General features: G+C 50.6%; 1 protein-coding gene across 2 annotated transcripts; it reads right to left on the bottom strand.

The window, feature by feature from the left end:
* Nucleotides 1-8104: 8104 nt before the first annotated feature.
* On the bottom strand, nucleotides 8105-19007 carry LOC137450668 (G-protein coupled receptor 83-like). 2 transcript variants are annotated; one of them, XM_068157486.1, is made up of 6 exons: nucleotides 18985-19007; nucleotides 17203-17329; nucleotides 16253-17119; nucleotides 14588-14713; nucleotides 13102-13235; nucleotides 8105-10107 (listed from the first exon to the last, which is right to left on the bottom strand). In XM_068157486.1, exons 3-6 carry the CDS (start codon nucleotides 16634-16636, stop codon nucleotides 9513-9515), a joined length of 1239 nt encoding a protein of 412 aa, XP_068013587.1. In that variant the 5' UTR covers nucleotides 16637-17119; nucleotides 17203-17329; nucleotides 18985-19007; the 3' UTR covers nucleotides 8105-9512. The 2 variants fall into 2 exon arrangements, with proteins under 2 accessions (XP_068013587.1, XP_068013586.1); XM_068157485.1 differs by having other exon boundaries at nucleotides 16253-17329.
* Between the last annotated feature and the right edge of the window lie 1953 nt (nucleotides 19008-20960).

Below are 20960 nucleotides of genomic sequence, written 5' to 3'. Positions count from 1 at the left end.
GGTTTTGCAAGCCGCTCAATACCTCTCCGCACTCCCCCTCACACCCTCCCCCGAGCTGGTTTTAAGGAATTATTGGATTACAAATAAATACCCCAACCACATGCGAGAACAATGGGGACAATTTTCATCATTCCTGACCCTCCTACAGTCAACTTAAAACAAGCAGGAGCAACAAACACGCAACAGTTTAGGGGGCTTGCCCCAGCCACCCCCCAAAGGGTCAGGATTAACCCTGAGCTGGGATCTTTGCCTTGCACCATCCCGATGCGGCTTTGTGAGCTGCTGCCTTCAGCTATCAACACCACCTGAAGATCCTTGCAGAGGATAGAATAGAATAGAATAGAATAGAATAGAATAGAATAGAATAGAATAGAATAGAATAGAATAGAATAGAATAGAATAGAATAGAATAGAATAGAGAGAAGAGAAGAGAGAGAAGAGAAGAGAAGAGAAGAGAAGAGAAGAGAAGAGAAGAGAAGAGAAGAGAAGAGAAGAGAAGAGAAGAGAAGAGAAGAGAAGAGAAGAGAAGAGAAGAGAAGAGAAGAGAAGAGAAGAGAAGAGAAGAGAAGTAGAATAGAATAGAATAGAATAGAATAGAATAGAATAGACCAGGTTGGAAGAGACCTTTGAGATCATCAAGTCCAACCTATCACCCAACTCCATCTAATCAACTGAACCATGGCACCAAGCACCCCATCCAGTCTCTTCCTAAACCCCTCCAGTGATGGTGACTCCACCACCTCCCTGGGCAGCACATTCCAGTGGCCAATCTCTCTTTTCTGTGAACTACTTCTTCCTGACATCCAGCCTAAACCTCCCCTGGTGCAGCTTGAGGCTGTGTCCTCTTGTTCTGGTGCTGGCTGGGCATCCTAGGGACAAGAGACCACCAAGGTTCAACAGCCTGCCAGGACACAGCTTGTGTTGGATACTTCTGTGTACAATGAAAGGGCTACAAGGATGATTAGGGGACTGGAGCACTGCCTTATGAGGAGAGGCTGAGGGACCTGGGGCTTTTAGTCTGGAGAAGAGAAGACTTAGAGGGGATTTAATCAATGTTTATAAACATCTGAGGGCTGGGGGTCAGGAGGGAGGGGACAGGCTCTGCTCACTTGCTCCCTGTGATAGGACAAGGAGCAATGGATGTAAGCTGCAGCACAGGAGGCTCCACCTCAACACAAGGGGGAATGTCTTTATTGTGAGGGTCACAGAGCACTGGAACAGGCTGCCCAGAGAGATTGTGGACTTTCCTTCTCTGGAGACTTTCAAGGCCTGTCTGGATGTGTTCCCCTGTGACCTGTATGGTCCTGCTCTGGCAGGGGGGTTGGACTGGATGATCTCTTTGGGTCCCTTCCAATCCCTGACATCCTGTGAGCCTGTGAAAGCACACAGGTATGTCAAACAGAGATGACACCTGGAGAGGATATAAACCTTTGTGCTCTGAAGCAGTGTTTCTTGCAAGGCAATAAGCAGAAATTCCATTAATGGAGACACTGCCTTTAATAACTCTCCCTTATGGTGTCCCATAAAGCAATTGCTTTTGCCTCCAGCAGTCAAATGAGATGGCCCCCATCAGCCTGATTTTATAAAGCCCTTATAAAGTCTGCTCTCATCTGCCAAGGAGAGTTTTATGAGGCCTGCCATGAAAAGCCTCTTGAAGTGACAGATTATTGTGTGTAAAATCAGACACACCATTTCTGCAGGATTTGGCCTGATGGGTTTTGGCCTCTTTTAATGATTATTTCCACCACCCCCCCCCCTCTGATAAGTGACAGCTGCTCCTCACTGACAGCTCATTGCAGAGGGCAGTGCCCTCATGCAAGCTGGCACTGCAGAACAAGGAGTTATTAGCCAGCATGAGTTCATGGCAGAACAAGACCTCATTGCAAAGGCCAAAGGCATCAACTCAACCCTTGTTACTGGGGCAGAGGCAAAACTCCTGGGTGGGGGAGGCTGGGAAAGAAATGCTTTTGCTTTGGTGCCTGAGGACACCTCCAGTAACCTCTTAAGGAAGGTTTGCTTCAGTGCAGCACACCAGGTATGGACACTTGGAGATGTCCTGGCCCCTGTGTTCCCTTTCCACTGGTACCTGCCTGCTCCAGCACGATGCAGAGCATCACCCACAGGCTTGCCTGAGCTTGGTGACTCGCTCCTGCACTCCTGCCTCCACCATCAGCCAGGGACCTCAAAGAACTTCTGCTCTGTTCCAACACTGGCATCTGTAATCCACCAGCATAGACATTATCTTGGCAGGGGGATTGCCAGACCTACTGGGCACAGGCAGCTCACCAGGATGATCATCCATTGTTGGGGAGGGAGTGCATGGGCATCAGGCTGTGGGGAGCACTGGGAGTTGGGTGGGAATTCCTGCTGAGCTCTGGTGGGATGGGGCAGCACTGTGAGAAGCCTCGAATCTTAGAACTGAGAGCTGACTGCAGCCCTGGGCTTGGTGTGATAAACCTGCCCTTACCCTGTCAGGGCTCCTGCTGGGGCCTCGCCCAGTGTCTGGGGAGATCAGAAGCATTTTTCTCCCCACCGCAGCGCAGGAGGTGATTGCTCGGGGGGGAGCAGCCTGTTTGCTCTACAGTCGGTGAGAGGGTAGAACCATCTGCCCTGACTTGAGGGAGAGACTCTCCTCTGCTGCCCATGGCAGAAGGTGTCTGCTCATCACCTTCCAAGTGCTAATTCTAGGTGTGCCCTTTCCATCCCAGCCTCCTGAGACAGGTTTGGGCTTTTTGCTGCCTCTCCTTCCCCGAGTCCAGGAGCGAGCCAGTCTGCTGAGTTATATCTCAGTGCAAGGGGATGGTCTGACACTGACCCACTGACATCCCCACTTCCCAGGGCTTGGTCTGGATTTAACTGAAGACCTTCCCATTTGTTCCTTTAGCATGCTTTGGGCAGCCCCTCAGTACTATTTTTCCACTTGAAGAGCTAACTGATGATAATTGTACTCTGTTTCTCCTTCCTGAGCTAATTTTCTGACTCATTGTGGTTGGTTGATTTTTTTTTTTTCCCTTCTGCCTGCTTTTTGTTAATCTAGTTGGCATTTTGTGGTTTCTTTGTTCATTATGTGATGGGGCTATATAAGGGGATTTGCCTCTGGAATTCAGGTATCCCCTGCGCTGTGTTCTCTCTTATCGTCTTCATCAGCAACTGTGCTGAAGGCAGTTGGATGCATTTGGCATGAGCTAACCTTAATAAATCTGAGTTGTTAATCACTCAGACATGTCTCTTGAATCTCTGCATGCTGATTTGTGTGTGCTCAAATAGTTTCTCTGGAGCAGGCTTCGGGCAACTCAGCGTTTAATAATCTGCCCTCCAAACTCACCCTCAGGATCTTGCCTCCTGGGGCTTAGCCTGCCTGGGACAGATCCAAGTCACCTGCCTGCCAAGGAGAGCAGCACTGCAGTCACCCAAGGCACAAGGCAACATCTTTGTCCTCAGTGCAGAAGCAGGACAAGGACTCCCTGGGCAGCATGGGCTTCCTGAAGGACTGTTCTCCCGCCCTACACTCCCATCCAGCCCTCCAGCCTTGGGGCTGCCAACCATCGGGCTGCAGGGAGCCAGTCGTGCTGTGCCTGCTGCCCATACCCCACTGCCCTGCTCTCTGTGCACAGAACCAGTGCAGCCACTGGCACAGCCCTGCTGGGAATGGGGAGGAGAACACCCCACGGGGAGGGAGGTCCCTGTTTTGGATGCTCTTCCTTGGTCCTACTGATCTTGAGCAGCAGGCTGCCTCCAGCACGTCTCAGAAAGCCATTCCCACAGACAAGCAGTGTGTCTGAAGAGAAACTCATGAATGTTTAAGCACCTCCTGAGTTGGCTCAGATCTTGACCTGCTCCAGCACAAGCAGAACTGCTCAGATTCCCTTTTGCAGCCCCTGGCTAGGTAAGCCCCTGACTGCTGCAGCGAGCCCTGAGCCTGCAGTTCAGCAGCGATGCAATCTCCTGTCCTGTCCCTCAGTCACTCTGCCTTGCCCAAATCAAACAACTTAGCTCAGTTTATCTTCTTTTCTTTTTCTTTTTTTTCATGTGGTGCATCCTGTGTTTGCCAGAACACTGCTGCCAGAGTGCTGCTGTGTTAGCCAGGGCGTGCTGCCGTGTTAGCCAGGGCATCCTCCAGTGATACAAGAGCCTCAAGGCAACAGGCAAAGTGTGTGAGGCTTTGAATCTCGTTCAGGCATTGATAATTGCCAGTCTAGATAGCTAAGCCATTACAGAGATGCAATACAGCCAGCTCTTGCATCATGCCCATTTAGGGGAGAAAAATCCAGCAGTGAAGAGATGCTACGATTGACAGATCCAAGGAAAGCCAGCTAGGTTATTTTCCACAGCAAGAGGTAGCTGACTACATGGATTAGCAGAAGATCAAGGGAGTATGAAGAGAGGTGCATGTCTTTGGACTTTGGATTCCTCCAAGAAAGAGAAACATTTATGCAGTCTTTTAGAGAAAGGAAGGCAGAAAAACCAAACAGACAAACATCAAACAAAACCAAAAGCCAAACAAATCAAAGCAAAACAAAACAGAACAACAGCAACAAAAAAGCCAACAGGAAAACAAAAAGACAAGCCAAGAAATCTTAAAAAAGGAAATATTGACAAAGCCAAAGCTAAAAGGCTTCACTCAGGGCCACTAGGCTAGGGAGAGGCTCCCAGAACTGCTCTCCTGTCAGGGGTGATGGGCAGGTACCACTCCAAGGTGTGCTGGCCTGCATCAAGAATAGTGTGGCCAGCAGGAGCAGGGAGGTCATTCTGCCCCTGTGCTCAGCACTGGTTAGGCCACACCTTGAGTCCTGTGTCCAGTTCTGGGCCACTCAATTAAAGAAGGACATTGAGACTCTTGAACATGTCCAGAGAAGGGCAACGAGGCTGGGGAGAAGCCTTGAGCACAGCCCTGTGAGGAGAGGCTGAGGGAGCTGGGGTTGCTTAGCCTGGAGAAGAGGAGGCTCAGGGGAGACCTTATTGCTCTCTACAACTCCCTGAAGGGAGGTTGTAGCCAGGTGGGGGTTGGTCTCTTCTCCCAGGCAACCATCACTGGAACAAGAGGACGCAGTCTCAAGCTGTGCCAGGGGAAGTTTAGGCTGGAGGTGAGGAGAAAGTTCTTCCCAGAGAGAGTTGTTAGCCACTGGAATGTGCTGCCCAGGGAGGTGGTGGAGTCACCATCCCTGGAGGTGTTCAAGAGGGGACTGGACATGGCACTTGGTGCCATGGTCTAGTAGTCATGAGGTGTTGGGTGACAGGTTGGACTTGATGATCTTTGAGGTCTTTTCCAACCTTATTGATTCTGTGATTCTATGATTCCCAGAAATGTAGCTGTTTGTGAGCAAACCAGCAGCCAACCTGTGCCAGCATTCTTGGGCCAAACAGCTTAAAAAACTCCTGAAATTTTCTGCTTATCCATCTTGTGCTGTAAAATAGCCCCCGGGGGTGGGATTCAATCCCTGCCTTGGCTCAAGCCCTGGAATTAGCCAGCAGCGAGGTAGATTCTGTTTCAGAGTCACAGCCAGAGCCACAGCTTAGTATTTCTGATGGAAGAGCTCAGTGCTAGTGCTGTTGCTATGGTTATTTCAGAGAAGCCCAAGATGTAAGATGAACCTTGGGAGAAAGCATGGGACGAGAGTGCAGCCTTCGCAGCTGTGCACAGTGGTTTGTGTGGGGCGCTTGGAAAGGCGCAGGGGAAACTGTGTGCAGCGTATGGGGCTGAGCAAAGGGCTGGAGGCCTACGCCAGCGCTGCCACTTGGCTGCTGGCTCACCTGAGCTGTCACAGGGACCTTCTGGGGGCTGGGAGGTGATTTTATTTTTCCCATCATTCTTCCTTTGTTTGCTGTGCAGGGATGGGATGGGATGGGATGGGATGGGATGGGATGGGATGGGATGGAATGGGATGGGATGGAATGGAATGGAATGGAGTAGAATAGAATAGAATAGAATAGAATAGAATAGAATAGAATAGAATAGAATAGAATAGAATAGAATAGAATAGGATAGAATAGGATAGAATAGGATAGGAATAGAATAGAGTAGGATAGGATAGGATAGAGTAGGATAGGATAGAATAGGAATAGAATAGAGTAGAATAGAATAGAGTAGGATAGGATAGAATAGAATAGAATAGAATAGAATAGAATAGAATAGAATAGAATAGAATAGAATAGAATAGAATAGAATAGAATAGAATAGAATAGAATAGGAATAGGAATAGAATAGAGTAGGATAGGATAGGATAGGATAGGATAGGATAGGATAGGATAGGATAGAGTAGGATAGAATAGAATAGGAATAGAATAGAATAGAATAGAGTAGAATAGAATAGAATAGAATAGAATAGAATAGAATAGAATAGAATAGAATAGAATAGAATAGAATAGAATAGAATAGAACTAACCAGGTTGGAAAAGACCTTTGAGATCATCAAGTCCAACCTATCACCCAACACTACCTAACCAACTAAGAGAGCAAAGAAACTAAGAGAGCAAAGAAAGAATATGCTTGTCCAGGATGACATTTGAGGTGAGGGGTTTTGTGACACCAGAGGAGTTTTCTGGGAGTATCTGAATCAGCTGAGTAACTGTGGGCAGCAAATGACCCAGCTCTGCATCTGCCAGCAGCTGCTCCTGGCACAGGACAGTTCAGCACCACTGCCATGGCACTAGAGATGGATTCTCTTCTGTTGAGCTTATGACTTGTCATGAAACCTGCTGGTAAATATGAGAGTGATTTTGAACCTCATTTTCTGAAGGAGCCCTGTGAGAGCATGTTGGGGAAGTTCAACAGCCCAGATCAAGCCCTTCAGATCCAGAGCAAGCACCAAGTGAGGATCTCAGTGCCACAGGCTTATCCCCTCCTGCCCAAGGCCAGGTCCTAGGTGACTCCAGGCTTCACCCAACCTTTATTGAACTGTTTTCCCCTCTGATTTTCCCTCCCTTTCTTAGGCTTGGGAGCATGGGGAGCTTTTTCCAGTTAATCCTTTTAAAGTAGGACCTCCCAGGACTTTTCCTTCCTGTACCCACAGGACATGGCACCTCTCAGGCTTTTCATGGTCATCTCCTGATTTGCCTCAATGCTGCCATCACTCCCATTTCTGCTCCTGAAGGAAACTTTCCAGTCACTGAGAGAAACCACTGTACCTTATGACTGTCTCTCTAACATCCTCAGCTCATGCTAAGAACTTGTGCTGCAGTAAGCAAAGGCTGAAGGATGCTGGGTTTGCATGTCTTTGGGGGAAAAAACTTTTCTTAAGCCTGAGAAGATAAATGAGTGGAACAGGCTGCTGCATTTCTGTGGTGGAGACCAAAACCTCCATACTGACACTCACCACCCCCCAAGAAATGATGCTTTAATGAAGTGGTAGTTTGAGGGCTGTTGACTCAAGGTGGATGAGGAGGGAGGAAAGTCAAAAGGTAGATGACAGCTTCTTTCAGTGGTTAAACAAGGTGATGCTCATTAGTTAGAGGTGGTTTTAGCATCTTGGGTAAGCCACAATGATATTTTTCTGCTCCTCACAGAGCAGGCAGAGCCTGCACCCAGTCTCATATTCAGATAACTGTTAGTGTCCAAGTGAAGTGCCTCAGGCATCATGTATTATTCTATTTCTGCTGCTTCTGCTCCTGGTGCTCTGCTGTCTTCTCCTTGTGCAGCTATTGCAATCCACACCCAAGCTGCAGGAAGGTGGCCAAGTAGGGTCAAGTAGCCTGGAAGTGAGGACCTGCCCTCCTTTCTCTCCTGTTCCTTCTCACTGCACAAGTGGGGAGAAAAATTCAATCCTTAGTTTCCCTTCTTGCTCTGTCTTACCTTCCTTTGGGACAGTGGTGGGAGCATGTCCTCATCAGCATCCTGGGTCCACCCCATCTTCTTCCAAGGCAGAAGCCTGCCCAGGCTGTCAAGGTGAGGATGCACCAGCACTGGATATTTTGTATGCAAAGCAGTGTGTCTGGGGGGTTTGTGGTGAGTACAGTGTTTCCCTTTGGATTTCAGCTCTGAGGACCAGAAGTAACCACCCAGCTGGTCCATACCAGAGCCCCTCTATCACCACTGCAGAATGCACTGGTCACCAGCACCAGGTTTTGAAGGACTACCCAGGAAATGTCAGGGCTCAAAACACACATAGCTTTATTCTTGCCAAGGGCTGGAGGTGTTTAAGAACAGTCTGGGGAAGGCTCTGGCCAGCCTGATCTAGTGTGGGGTGTCCCTGCCCATGGCAGGGGGGTTGGAACTAGATGATCCCTGTGGTCCCTTCCAACCCTGACTGACACTATGATACTCTGATACTATGATATTATGATACTCAATCCAAAGTATGGGCAGATAACTGAGTGATAAATACTTTGCTGTCTTTTGTCCATCTTCTCCAAGTAAGAGGAGTGCCTTGCTCCAGCTCAACCAGAGAAGCTGGAAGAAGTCTGGCCTTTCTGGCCTTATTTTGAAAGGGTGGTATGATGGAGGAAGGGACACCACTGGCCAAGCCAGGAGGTCCTTCTGTATCCTGCACCCCAGTGCCCAGCCACTGTTCCACACTGCAATATCAGGTAACAGTTCTGGTTTCTGCCTGCTTTTGATGTCTCTTTCCCCTGCCTTGTTCTTTTTTTTAAACTCTTTTTCATCTATCAAATCTTTCCTTTGTTCTCCATCCTTTTTACCACCTGGCTCCCAAGTGTGGCTAAATTAACCTGTAATTTGTTTTCCCCAGGACTTTAAACAAACCCTTCCCTCCTAAGTCAGAGTGAATTCCCTTGTTCATCTGAAACTCCCTTACAGCAGCCAGCAGTTATGAAGAGTGATTTCATCAGTGAATGCTACAGCCCTGATGAAATGTTCTGTTGCCTTTCCTTTAGTGCCAGTGCAGGTTTATTTCCTGAATTAATGTATTTACAATACAAACAAACAACAAAAAAGGCATTCTGGATGGACTCAATGTGTGTCCCCACACACGTGCTCTGCCACAGACAGTGCTTCCTGCTGCCTCTTACCATGGCTGGCTTCCAGATGTGGCTGAGGGATGGGATAGAGCTGGGGCAGAAGGAGCAAGAAGGGGAAATTGCTATTGATTGACTCTTACCTCTGCTGGGAGGCTTTGGAATAAGTTACCTGTTGAAACTCCATATAGAGGTAATCAACCTGGGTGTCCGACTCCTTCCTTCAAACATGTCAGAATGGGTCCAGTGCTGCTGCTCAGCACAGCCCTCATGTCGTGACACTTGTTACAAGACAAGGCCAGTGGCTTGGGACAACAGAAGAAAGGAGAGAAACCTGGGTCCCACTCCCTCTGCAAGTTAAAGGTGGGAACCCCCTGAAAGCAAGACTCCCTGTCCGCAGATCTCCATGCCCCCTGCACACACCTGCTCTTGGGCCAGCTGTGGGCACACAGGCAGGGTGCCTGAGAGGCTCTGCGTGGAGGGAAGCAAGTGTGACTCTGGTACAAGTCAAATGTCAGAGCAGCACCCTCAGTTCCTGAGGAGAAACTGGGGGATGCCCTGTGATGTCCACCAAAGGCAGCTCACTCACCTCAGCCGTGGGCTCACAGGTCAGTGTTGGCTGTCTGGAGGTTTATGGTGGAGCAAGCGGTCTGCGAGGCAGGTCCCTTCCTCTGCCTGGCCTGCTCCATCCAGGCCTCGCGGCAGGATGCCACCATGGGTGGCAGCAGGTTGTCCTGGGGCCCAGGCACCTTCTGACACATGCAGAGCAGGGACTTGAGCTCGGAGCGGAAGCTGTCGTTCAGCCAGCAGTAGATGAAGGGGTTGTAGCAGGTGCTGCTCATGGCAAACCAGTGCAGGGCGAAGTAGAGAGAGTTCTTGGTCTGGATGCCGAGGCTGGAGATGAGCACCACGTAGCAGTTGAGAGGGAACCAGCAGACGGCAAAGACCACCACCACCAGCACCAGCATCTTGATGCTCTTCTTCTTGTTCTTGTGGTGGGCGAGGTACTGCTGGGTGGTGACGTCCCCGATGGCATTGCGGTGCCACAGCCTCTTGGCCAGCCGCGTGTAGGTGGCAGTGATGATTAGCAGAGGCAGGAGGTAAAGGAGGAGAAAGGTAGACAGGTCCAGATACTTCCAGACCAGCTCTGCAGGCTCGGGAAAGTCTGGGAGGCACAAGCTGCGGACAGTGGCTTCCCTTGAAAACAGAGACACACACAGCCTGTGGCCACGGCGCTGCAGATGGATGCTGCCAGCTTAGCACAACCACAAGGGAGCTCCCACACCACCCACAACCACCTCCTCTGGCTGGTGGTATGGACAGAGAGGGGCCAGATGTTGCTCAGCTCCACAAAACAAAGCTCAGCCAAACCTCTGTTTCCCCCCAACATTCTTCTCACAATGTTCTCTGCCTCCCCCAGGATAAGTCTGGCTGCTGTGTGGTACTTTCCCCTCGAGCTGTTGTGTTGCTCCATAAAAATAAACCAAACCATTCTTAGAAAGACAAACTGGAGTTTCCCCTTAGAAGCTGCAGATAATTTTCATTGAAGGAGTCCCTCATGCCCCCTTAACAGGGCAGAAGTTGCCCCTGACAGCCCCTTCTCACAAAAGGCGCTGCTGACCTGGCTGCAGCTGCCCCTTCCCTGTGTGCACAGGCACAGAGGCACAGCCATGCCAGCCTCCTGCTCCCAGAAACCCAGCACAGGAGGAAAGAGGGCAGTGAGTGAGACCCACCTAACTCCTGCTCTTCTCCAGCCCTGTAGGTGATGCCTACCTGCACCATGCCCAGGTTTCCCTGAATGTGCCCATCCAGAAATCCAGCCCAGGATCACAGAATCAATCAGGCTGGAAGAGACCTCCAAGATCATCAAGTCCAACTGATCACCCAGCCCTAACTAATCAGCTAGACCATGGCACTAATCAAGGCTTTTCTTAAACACCTCCAGGGATGGCAACTCTACCACCTCCCTGGGCAGCCCATTCCAATGAGCAATCTCTCTGCCTGTGAAGAACTTCTTGCTAAGATCAAGCCTAAACTTCCTCCTGCACAGTTTGAGACTGTGTCCTCTTGTTCTGGTGCTGGTTGCCTGGGAGAAGAGACCAACCCCCACCTGGTTACAACCTCCCTTCAGGCAGTTGTAGACAGCAATGAGGTCTCCAGGGGAGCCTGAGCCTCCTCTTGTCCAGGCTAAACAACCCCAGCTCCCTCAGTCACTACTCCTCCAGCTTCCCGGGAGCCCAGCTGTTAAAGCCTTCCTGCTACATCTGAAAACAGGCCAGGCTGTTACAAAATATGGGCCCTTAAATGTCACTGCATCCTGGCACTTTGGCTTCTGATGGTTAGCTACCAAAAGAATGGAGCTTAACTCTCTGCAATAGCTCATTTTAACAGTGCTGGAGTGATCTGTCCTCTCAGACCTGAGGGGTCCAGGCTCTGTGGCTCTTTTCTAGCTAGCATCAGCTGGCAGCTGATGCACCCCCTGCAGAGCAGTAAGTGTCCCCTCTGCATCCTGCAGCAGCTGCCTGGAAACAATGGAGTATTAGGACACAGGAGCACTTGCACCTTTACTTCTGGTAGATGTTTTCTCCTTTTCTATCCTTTTTCTGCCCCATTTTGCCCTTCTCAGTCTTTATCCTCTGCTCATCTGTGTTCAGCAGAGCCTTGAGTCCCCATCACGCCCCATTATTCATTGCAGTATTGATTAACATCTTTAATATCCTGGTTTCAACCTCTGGAGCTGCTTTTTATGTCACAAAGAGAAGACTGCTTGAAAACAGAGGGCTGTGAGCGTGGCTGTTGGAGGGGTGAGAGTGGGTGCAGGAGCAGAGCTCTGCCAAGTATGGCCATGGATGACCCTGGGGATGCTGCTGGAGAGAGAAACTGATGCAAGAAGCAAAAATCAACCCTTCTGAACTCTGCTCCCAAGCCCTTTCTCCCCAGGATCCAGCCTGCTGCTGCAGAAGGGGCTCACAAGTATTTCAGGGAGGAGGCTGATTGAGAGCTATACCAAAGAGGATGTTGTGTTCTGGTAAGTTCTGGTATGACACTGGCCCTGTGCACCACAGCCAGAGGGGTTTGATGCTGATGGAGCCCATGTTCTCCTGTCCCCAGAACCTCCACCAGCTCCCTGATGAGACTTCTCAGGAGCCCCTGGCCCAGCAGCAGCTATTACAAGCAGTATAACCACTGCAGTTTTTATTCAATGGAAAGCAGGGATGAGAATAGAACGTCCTGGAAGTCCTTATATCACTGAGCTCCTCATGCCAGCGTGGGGCTGGGTTTCCTCTGGCCATGTGAAGGGATGAGCAGAGACAGGTGCCACGAAACTGATAGCAGAGTTTGTTCATTCATGAGCAATGTGCTCAGTGACACCCGGGCCACAGCTGCGGAGCGATGCAGGGCAGGAGTAACCCAGCACTTTGTTTACAGTGAGTCTCAGCAGTTGGAGGCATGACATCCCCCACAGAGGTATCTCACAGGCAAGTCAAGCTCAAGCACAAGTAAGGAAGGGCTGTGAAGCCCCAGAAAATGCTCCAGTGTTGTGTAACCTCTCCTACACCAACAGCAGTAAAAGCCTCTGCAGGCAGTCACACGCTCCCTGCCATGCTGATGGGAGGGATGTGGCTGCACCACAGGAGGGAAGATAGCTCAGTAGCTACAATAGAATTCTTCCTCCTGGTGCCCCTTACCACTTCCTCACCCTGTGCCTTGGGCTGAAAATGCTGTTCAGTGTCAGAGTATCCCCTTGAGCTCGAGTGTGGCATTCCTGTGAGGTGCAGGCACCGTCAGCGTGACACACGCCATGAGATACACCACTTTGTGTAGCATTATGGGCTGTCCTCTAGCCAGGAGGAGACAGAGCAATGCTACAGGCTAGTGGTGATGAGAGGATGGGGACAAGCTGAGTACCACGGGGAGCCTGCAAGGGCAAACCAACCCTAAACTTCTGGTTCTCTTTCCCCCCAGTAGAGAAGTCACTTCCCAGCCACAAATGTCATCATGAGCTGGGTGGCTCTTCCAGCAGGCTCAAGCCTCTCCTGTGAGCAGTGAGAGTTCATTCACAAACTCTCACTGATGCCATGCCCTACACCCAGGCTGGGCCCCCTCCCAGCAGCTCTCCCTCCCAGCAGCTCTCCCCACTGGGCCCCCCTGCCATCTCTTCATTCTTGCTTGGGAGGGGAGATACTTCACCTGTAGTTATACTGGAAAAGCTTTTGATAGATGGCATGGGGTAGGGAGAAGCAGGTTGCCATCAGCCAGATGACAGAGATGCTCAGCACTCCCTTTGTCAGTGACATCCTCTGCTTCAGAGGGTTCAGGATGACCTGCAACAGAGACATCGCAACCTGACTCTCGGTGCACAGGAAAGCCAAGTCCCTTCCATGCACACAGCAGAGGCTTTTTCTGGGGGGGACACAATCTAATGCTGTTAAGGAAAATGACAGCCATGATGAGAAAAATGAAATGCCCTGCTTATTAGAGTGACCTGGAAAATGGGAAACATTGAGCTTCTCGGTCTGCTCAGAAGTGCTTTCAAATAAACTTTTGTTCTACCGTGTTCTGTGAGGACCATTTTCCCCTCAATTGTGGCTTACATTAGGCAGGAAGAAAAGAAGACATCCAGACAAGTCTCTTTGCTGATGGGAATGGCCATGCAGTCCATGTGAATTACCTGCAGAAATGCCTCCTCTTCTAGCTCAACCTGTGAAGCTGAGCCTTCCTCCCCTCTTCAGAGGCATTATCTCACCTTTGATGACATTTTCTTTGTCAGATGGAAAGGTAAAGAGCCTGCAGAGTCTGAGAGGCTGGAAGATGCTGTTCAACTGACAGCAGACAACAGGGCTCACCAGAGAGAAGCTGGTGGCCTGGGCTGCCCTCTCTCTCCTGCACTGGCAGTGCACTGAGCGGGCATCTGACAGAGCCTTGCTGTAGGCATGTGAGGGGTGGGCACAGTCCTCTCTCAGCTCTGAGGTCTCCCAACGCTGTTCCCAACAGACATTTCCTGCTCTGCCACTCCCCTGTGTGCTGGTCCATCATTTCTCCCACGGTTACCAGGCTTTTAGTCTTAGAATTGCTTTTTGTTCCAGCTGTCCTGCAACTTGATGGTGCAGCAAGTGCCCAAGGGGAGAAGGAAAGCAAAGGAACCAGCAGGCAGTTCAGCCAGAACTGAGGCTCAGGGCAGTGCAGACTGCTGCTTTCTGGGCTTTGTGTGGTGGAACTAGGAGGTCTGGAAAAGTTCCCAATGCACATGAAGTAACATTTTGCACTCAGTGTTGGCTCTGCTGATTTTCAAGGCCCTTCATGTAAAGCAAAGCCTCTGGTATCAACTCAGGGCTATGTTGGACCTGGCTCTTTTCAAACCCTGTGAAAAAGCTGTCCTCACCCTTTTCCACTGAAAAAGATGAGTGTGCTGGCAGTGTCCTGTGGAACCTGTGGTGCTGTATTTTGGGGGGTTTTCCCCTCCTGCAGAAGTTCATCAAGCTTTCCTACCCATGACACATGAGGAATGTCTTTCAGTTTAGCTCTCACTGGAACCACTGAATTTAGCTCTTAGTGAATTTTGCTTAGAACCTTCTTACCGGACATGGGTTTGATCCCCAAAGTTCACCCACCTGGCTTGACCACAGGGGCTTGGGAAGAGCCTTGCACACAAAAGAGTGACTGGGTGATGTTTTACCTGGTGCCTGTCCAGGGCAATGGCTGTCAGGGTCAGCGTGGAGACGTGGAGGGAGCAGTACTGCACGAAGCGGCTGATGTGGCACATGGCCTTGCCAAAGACCCACGTGCTGTTCACAAACCGGACCTGGGGGGTGGGGAAACAACACATCAGCAGCCAGCAAAGGCACTGAAAGCAAACCCATGAGGAAAGCTGTGCCAGGGGAGGTTTAGGCTGGATGTTAGGAAGAAATTCTCCACATAAAGAGAGATTGGCCATTGGGATGTGCTGCCCAGGGAGGTGGTGGAGTCACCATCACTGCAGGTGTTTAGGAAGAGACTGGATGGAGCACTCAGTGCCATGGTTTAGTTGCTTAGATGGTGTTGGGTGATAGGTTGGACTTGATGATCTAGAAGGTCTTTTGCAACCTGGCTAATTCTGTATTCTGTAAAGCCTTTGGATTGCATTTGGGCTGGCTGGGCAGCTCCACCCAAGGCCCAAAGAAAGATTAGCACACAACATTTTCACACAAGGGTTTATGAGATCAAAACCCCCCACATGAAAGGAGTGGTGGTGGTGGTGGTGGTGGTGGCTCAGCCTTCCTGGCCTGTTCCTAGGGGCACACTTTGTGAATAGCAGGAATAACTTTGGATTATGCTAACACCTATATTTGGAAAGAGTGGAACAGGTTTTGTTCACACAACCACCCTCCAACCCCCCTTCAGGTCTGGAGAGCTTTCACTGAAGACTTTACCCAAGTGGCAGCTCTCAAAAGCTTCTCTACTTCTTAAAGTTGCCCAGGTATGACTGGCATTCGAGTTGTTCTGACCCACTAAGTTTCAAGTGTGGTCCTGTAGTGCTCTCCTGCATGTACACTAGAAGTACATGTTCATCCACACACTTCTCCTGCATTCCCCAAGGAGCTCTTGTTGTGGTTTGGTAGAGACCTTTTGGGAGATAGGAGTTTTACAGAGCAATGGGATCCCACAGATTTCCAAACAGCATTTTACTTGCCTGGCAGAGTTGTCTGTAAGACTTGATGGTGTTGAGCTCACACCTCAGCCCTAGAAGAGCATGCACAGAGAAGCTGTGACCACCAGGCAGAGCGTTCTTCTAAGAGACTCCCTGCTGGCTGCAGGGCTAGCAGAGTGGGACACCTTGGCTGCACCCTTGAGTACTGTGTCCAGTTCTGGGCCCCTCAGCTTAAGAAGGACATCAAGACACTTGAACATGTCCAGAGAAGGGCAACGAGGCTGGGGAGAGGCCTTGAGCACAGCCCTGTGAGGAGAGGCTGAGGGAGCTGGGGTTGCTTAGCCTGGAGAGGAGGAGGCTCAGGGGTGACCTCATTGCTCTCTACAACTACCTGAAAGGTGGTTGTAGCCAGGTGGGGGTTGGTCTCTTCTCCCAGGCAACCAGCACCAGAACAAGAGGACACAGTCTCAAGCTGCACCAGGGGAAGTTTAGGCTGGAGGTGAGGAGAAAGTTCTTCACAGAGAGAGTTGTTAGCTATTGGAATGTGCTGCCCAGGGAGGAGGTGGAGTCACCATTCCTGGAGGTGTTCAAGAGGGGATTGGACGTGGCACTTGGTGCCATGGTCTAGTCATGAGGTCTGTGGTGACAGGTTGGACTCGATGATCTTTCAGGTCTTTTCCAACCTTAGTGATACTGTGAGACTGTGACACTTACCAGGGTAAAAGGCGTGTTGAGCAGCGTGATCATGATGTCAGACACAGCCAGGTTGACAATGAAGAGGTTGGTAGCCGAGTGCATCCTCTTGTTTTTCAGCACCACGTGGCACACCAGCATGTTCCCAAAGAGAGACATGATGATAATGACCGAGTATGCCACGATGAGGAGGGCTTTCACCATTGGCTTCTGGGACTCTGGCTCGTATTTAGCCAGCTCAGCAAACTTCTGCCACTCGACAATGCGGCTGTCCGTCCAGTTGAAGGCTGTCCTGTTGGTTGCTTGGTAGATTGAGAGGAGCTTGGCCAGGGAAGAATAATGCTCAAACTTCTCAAGAAGCTCCATCATCTGTGACCTGTATGACTGGAGCAGCAGGCGAGGCATGGTGGGCTAACCTGAGTCTTCTCTCAGCTGCAGGCCACTGGGCTCATAGCACAGCAAGTGATCCATCGGCTTCGGCTGCCTGGCTGTCTAGGAAGGTGTAGCTGCTGTTACAAACACCACCTTAAAATGGAAAGCTAGAGGGGATGCTCCAAGGTGTGAAGAGTCCCTCAGGGACAGAGGAGTCACTGGGTAGAGGTTCCAACAGGCACATTGGGAGGGAGCTGGCTTGGGATTGCAAACTCTCAACCCCTTCCTATATCAAGAAGAGCAATAGTTCCACAGGTGGGCTGGGGCTGGAAGGAAGAACCAGTTATTACATGCACCAAAAGCAGGAAAACCTCAGGTGGGCTTTGAAGTCGTTTCAATCCCACATCAGCTTTCTCTTCTTTGTTCTCACCTGAGTCCATCTTTCCTCCAGGTTTGGCAGAAGGCTGTGCTCTTGGTGCTTTCATCCCCTACTTCAAACCACCCAGTTCTTTTCTGCTGAAATGTGAAGGCAAAGACATTTGGGGGAACATTTCTGAGAGCAGGGATGGCTTTTGCCTGCATCTAACCCCAGCAGTTACCCTCAAGTGGTTCAGAATCTGAAAAATCACATCAGAAGTTGACTTCAGCCTCTCTCATATTTTCTGCTCCAAACAACAGTTGAGTTCTGCTTCCAGCACTTCAGTCCCAGACAGAAAATGGTCCTTCCTGCAAAAAAAGAAATGAGACTTGGCAGTAGAGGCATGCAAGTCACAGAGGAGCCATCACTTGCAAACAAACCAACATACAGAGCTAGACACACACCATACAAACCTCTCTGCCTCCTCACCTTTGCTGAGCCACTTTTAGACACCCCTAGGGATCTCAGATTGCATTGATCTATTGGTGCTGGGTGGAACCTGTTAACTCTGCACACCTCTAGTTACAGATACACTACCCACAGGGGGAGAAAATCATTCAGAAGCTCTGCTGGCTTCTCCGGGAGGGTGGCTGCTTTGTGTGCTGTGTGTCACTCCTGCCAAGCACACATCAATGGACCTCACACGGTGGCAGAGCTGTCAGAGTGCTAAAAGCCTCCCCAGCCCCTACCTGTGCAGCAGACAGGAGACTCCCCGGGTCACCCCCTGATTGCACAGCGGGTGCTGGCATGTGGCAGACACCCAGCACCCCCAGCTGCTGCTCTGTCACAATGTTGGCCTAGGCTGCAGCCACTGCTGAGAATCAGAGAGCAATGGTTTTCTGATGGTAGCACTGGGGGTTGAATGTGGTTGCACCCATCAATTCCCATAATACAATCCACTTTGTCTTCTATGCCTACTCTGGAGAGCATTGGGAATACAGGAGGATCTAAAGAGCTTGCCTACCAAGAGCAAGTGGGTGTTACACAACTTGGTGGTGTGGAAGGAAGGAGGAATCATCCAGGAGATGGGAGAATAACAGGTCTTGAAAGAGGCAGTGGTTGTTTCCTGGGTAAATTTGTGAGTGACAGAAGCCCAGTCAGGACAGAGAGTGACAAATGCTCATGGATTCTGCTAGAGCAAAGCAGCTGTACTGGAGCAGGTTCCTGCACAATCACACCAACCCCCGGATCCGCCTGAAAATGAGATAAACCCATCCTCAGGGTGGGTTTCCTGCTCTACCCCACAGCATGGCTGAACCCTGTTTTCACCAAGGGGGGTTCTAGGAACGATTTACAGAACATCCTGAGGTGGAAGGGACCCATAAGGACCATGGAGTGCCACTGCCTGTTCCTTGCAGAACCGCCTAACACCAAACCATGTGACTAAGAGCATCACCCAGGCGCATCCTTGGTGCCATTTCCTGGGGAGCCCGAGGAGAATGGCAGAGCTTCGGGTGATGGAGCTGTTACCTGATTTTCTAACACGGAATTTCCCTGGCATCTTTCAATATCCAAACCCCACAGCTTTGCAGTCGTGGAACCGTGGCAGCTCTCGGTGCTGGCTGCTGCCTTGGAGGGGTGCAGCAGAGAGGACTTCCCTGCTCTCCTGAGGAAGGGCATGGTCGAAAACAGCTTATCTGACGAGCTGAAATGCTACGATTTCAAGAGTCTACCTCTCAGTTTGCATCTCTTGGAGGAGCAGAGAGGGAGAGCCTAGCCCAGTCTAACTTTCCCTAGCTCAGGCAGGCTGGCTGGATGCTCCTGGCCGCTCCAGCATGGATTTCCTCCTGATACAGCGGGGCTGACCCTCCAACTCCAGCACATCCACCCGCATCTCTCCTGCGGCACTCCGCCAGACGTTTGAATTCCCACCAGAAAGCAGCCTTTCGCCCCCTGCCCCGCGCAGTCCTTCCCGTCGCGGCGCGCACCGGGGCGCGCACAGCCCCACAACGCCGGCACTCACCGCATGCTCCGCTCCGGTCCCACGGGACAGCAGCGACTCCTCCACGTCCCGGTACCGACCCCCGCCCGCAGCCCCGCCCCGCACATGCAGCCGGGCACCGCCAATCGGGGCGCGGGGCGGGCTCACCCCTCCATTCATAAAATCGCGCTGGACTCCCAGCCTCCCATCACCCGTGCCCAGCACTCCGTGCCCCTTGGGGCAAGCACCGTCCGAGCAGCTCCACAGCACCAAGGCTCACCCGGGGCTTTAGCCCTTAGCGCGGCTTTGACCGTGAGCGTGGTACCCCCCTGCTCCCTACGGGCAGCGCAGGGCTTCTGTACCGATCTGAGCCCTGGGAAGCAGGGTTTATCTCCATGTAACACATGTGTTTCGAAAGCAACACCGTGGGTGAGGGGCTGTTTCTTGATGCATTTCCATGCTATAGGGTTCCATATGCTCTATAGGCATTAAAGAGAGGTCTAGACACGAGTCAGAGGTTTCCAGCACAGAGAACTCTATAACAATGATGCCTCATATGTTCCTCCATGGCATTTGAAGCAGGGTAAAGAGCTACTTACAAGTTCGAGGTTATTCTCCTCTTTGAAGTGCAAGGATCAGCAGTCAGGATGCTTGACACAGCAGTGCATGTAGCTTGTCCCCCTTGCCTTTGAAGACAAGCTGTTCCTGAGTTTCTTTGGAGAAGGAACGTGATTCTTTTCTTCTCGCAGACCTGGCAGCTCTCAAAAGTCATCAACAGGAGCTAGAATGATACCTTGGTGTTTTCTTCCATGTGAATTGCCAGTACACAGGCACACTGATGCTGAGGGTGACAGCTTGATCTCCTCCCCACGTTAATTCCCAGTGCAGCTGGTGTGGAAGGTTTGTGCCTGCAGCACCTTTCTGAAAGGGAGTTATTGAGCAGCCCAACACAAAACCCAGGGAGCTCAATGGAGATTTAGATGTCGACTTCTCTGTGCTCTTGCTGAGTCTTGCCAGGCTCACTTGTCTTAGCTCCAGCTCGTAACGTGGGCTCCAGCCTCATCTCCTGCCTCTGCCAAGGGAAGTAAACAGCCATGATAATGCAAAGGTTTATTTTTCCCCAGTTTGGGTATGTTTGCCATGAAGCCAGCTGAGCACCTCAGCGGGCACCACATCAGCCAGAGGCTTATTGACAAGCTGGAGAAGATCTTCCTGGTAAAGAGAAGAAACAGAACACCTGGATGGAGACAGCAGTTCCTTCTGTAGGAGGAAAGACATACATTTGATAAGTGTTTCCAGGAAACCAGTTCTTCACTTAGAGTTTTCTATTTATTGCTTCCCAGAGTCGCAGACCTGCTCCATTTCAAGGCTGTGGCAAAACTTCAGTTGCTTTCAGCAGCAGCAGAATGAAGTCTTGTGCTGGCTGCATGAAGTTTCATGCCTGAGGGCTGTGCAAAGGATATGCTATACATTCATTATCATTGCAGCTAGATGATCTGGTAGGCTTCTGCATTTTTCCCTCCTCCTGAAGTCATTCTCAGCAGAAATGTGAGATTCCCATGCATCTGAAGAGTCACTTCATTATGCTCTCTTATTTTTCTTGTCTGGCACATGTTGTTCCTGGCTTTGTAACTGCAGATGTTCAAGAGGAAAAGCTGTGACTTCAGTCTAATCACATTTCCAGCAAAATCCTGTGTGTGCTAGCTTTCTCCAGGTGCCAATTACTGAACTACAGGTATGTGGTAAGGCCTCCTGGAGCACTCACTGGTTGAAGGACTTGATTCATTACAGTTGCTGCATGCAACCTCAACAATAATCCCCATTATACCCTCCTGACTGGGGACAGAGACTCTTCCCTTGCTCCTGTTGCCTACATGCCTTGTTGCTTGCTTGAGTTCTGGATTGAGGACAGGCAAGAAGCTGGATGCCTCACTGCTTCTCCTGATTTCTCCTCTTCCTTGGGTTACTGCAGCTCTGCTTTGTGAAGGGGGAGGAGGAAGGAGCTGCCCACCTTCACC

Source organism: Melanerpes formicivorus, unplaced genomic scaffold, assembly GCF_026170545.1.
Source record: "Melanerpes formicivorus ecotype bairdi unplaced genomic scaffold, bMelFor1.0.p_v2 SCAF_37, whole genome shotgun sequence".
Taxonomy (NCBI): domain Eukaryota; kingdom Metazoa; phylum Chordata; class Aves; order Piciformes; family Picidae; genus Melanerpes; species Melanerpes formicivorus.
The sequence above is the reverse complement of the archived record's forward strand: the minus strand, read 5'-3'. Positions and strand labels throughout refer to the sequence as shown.

Coding starts and splice junctions, on each gene's coding strand:
- LOC137450668 (XM_068157485.1), bottom strand. CDS start 16,636: ATGCCTCGCCTGCTGCTCCAGTCATACAGGTCACAGATGATGGAGCTT. Junction 14,714..16,252: donor TCAACACGCCTTTTACCCTG/GTAAGTGTCACA, acceptor CCCACCCCCCAG/GTCCGGTTTGTGAACAGCAC. Junction 10,108..13,101: donor CTTTTCCAGTATAACTACAG/GTGAAGTATCTC, acceptor TCTGTTTTCAAG/GGAAGCCACTGTCCGCAGCT.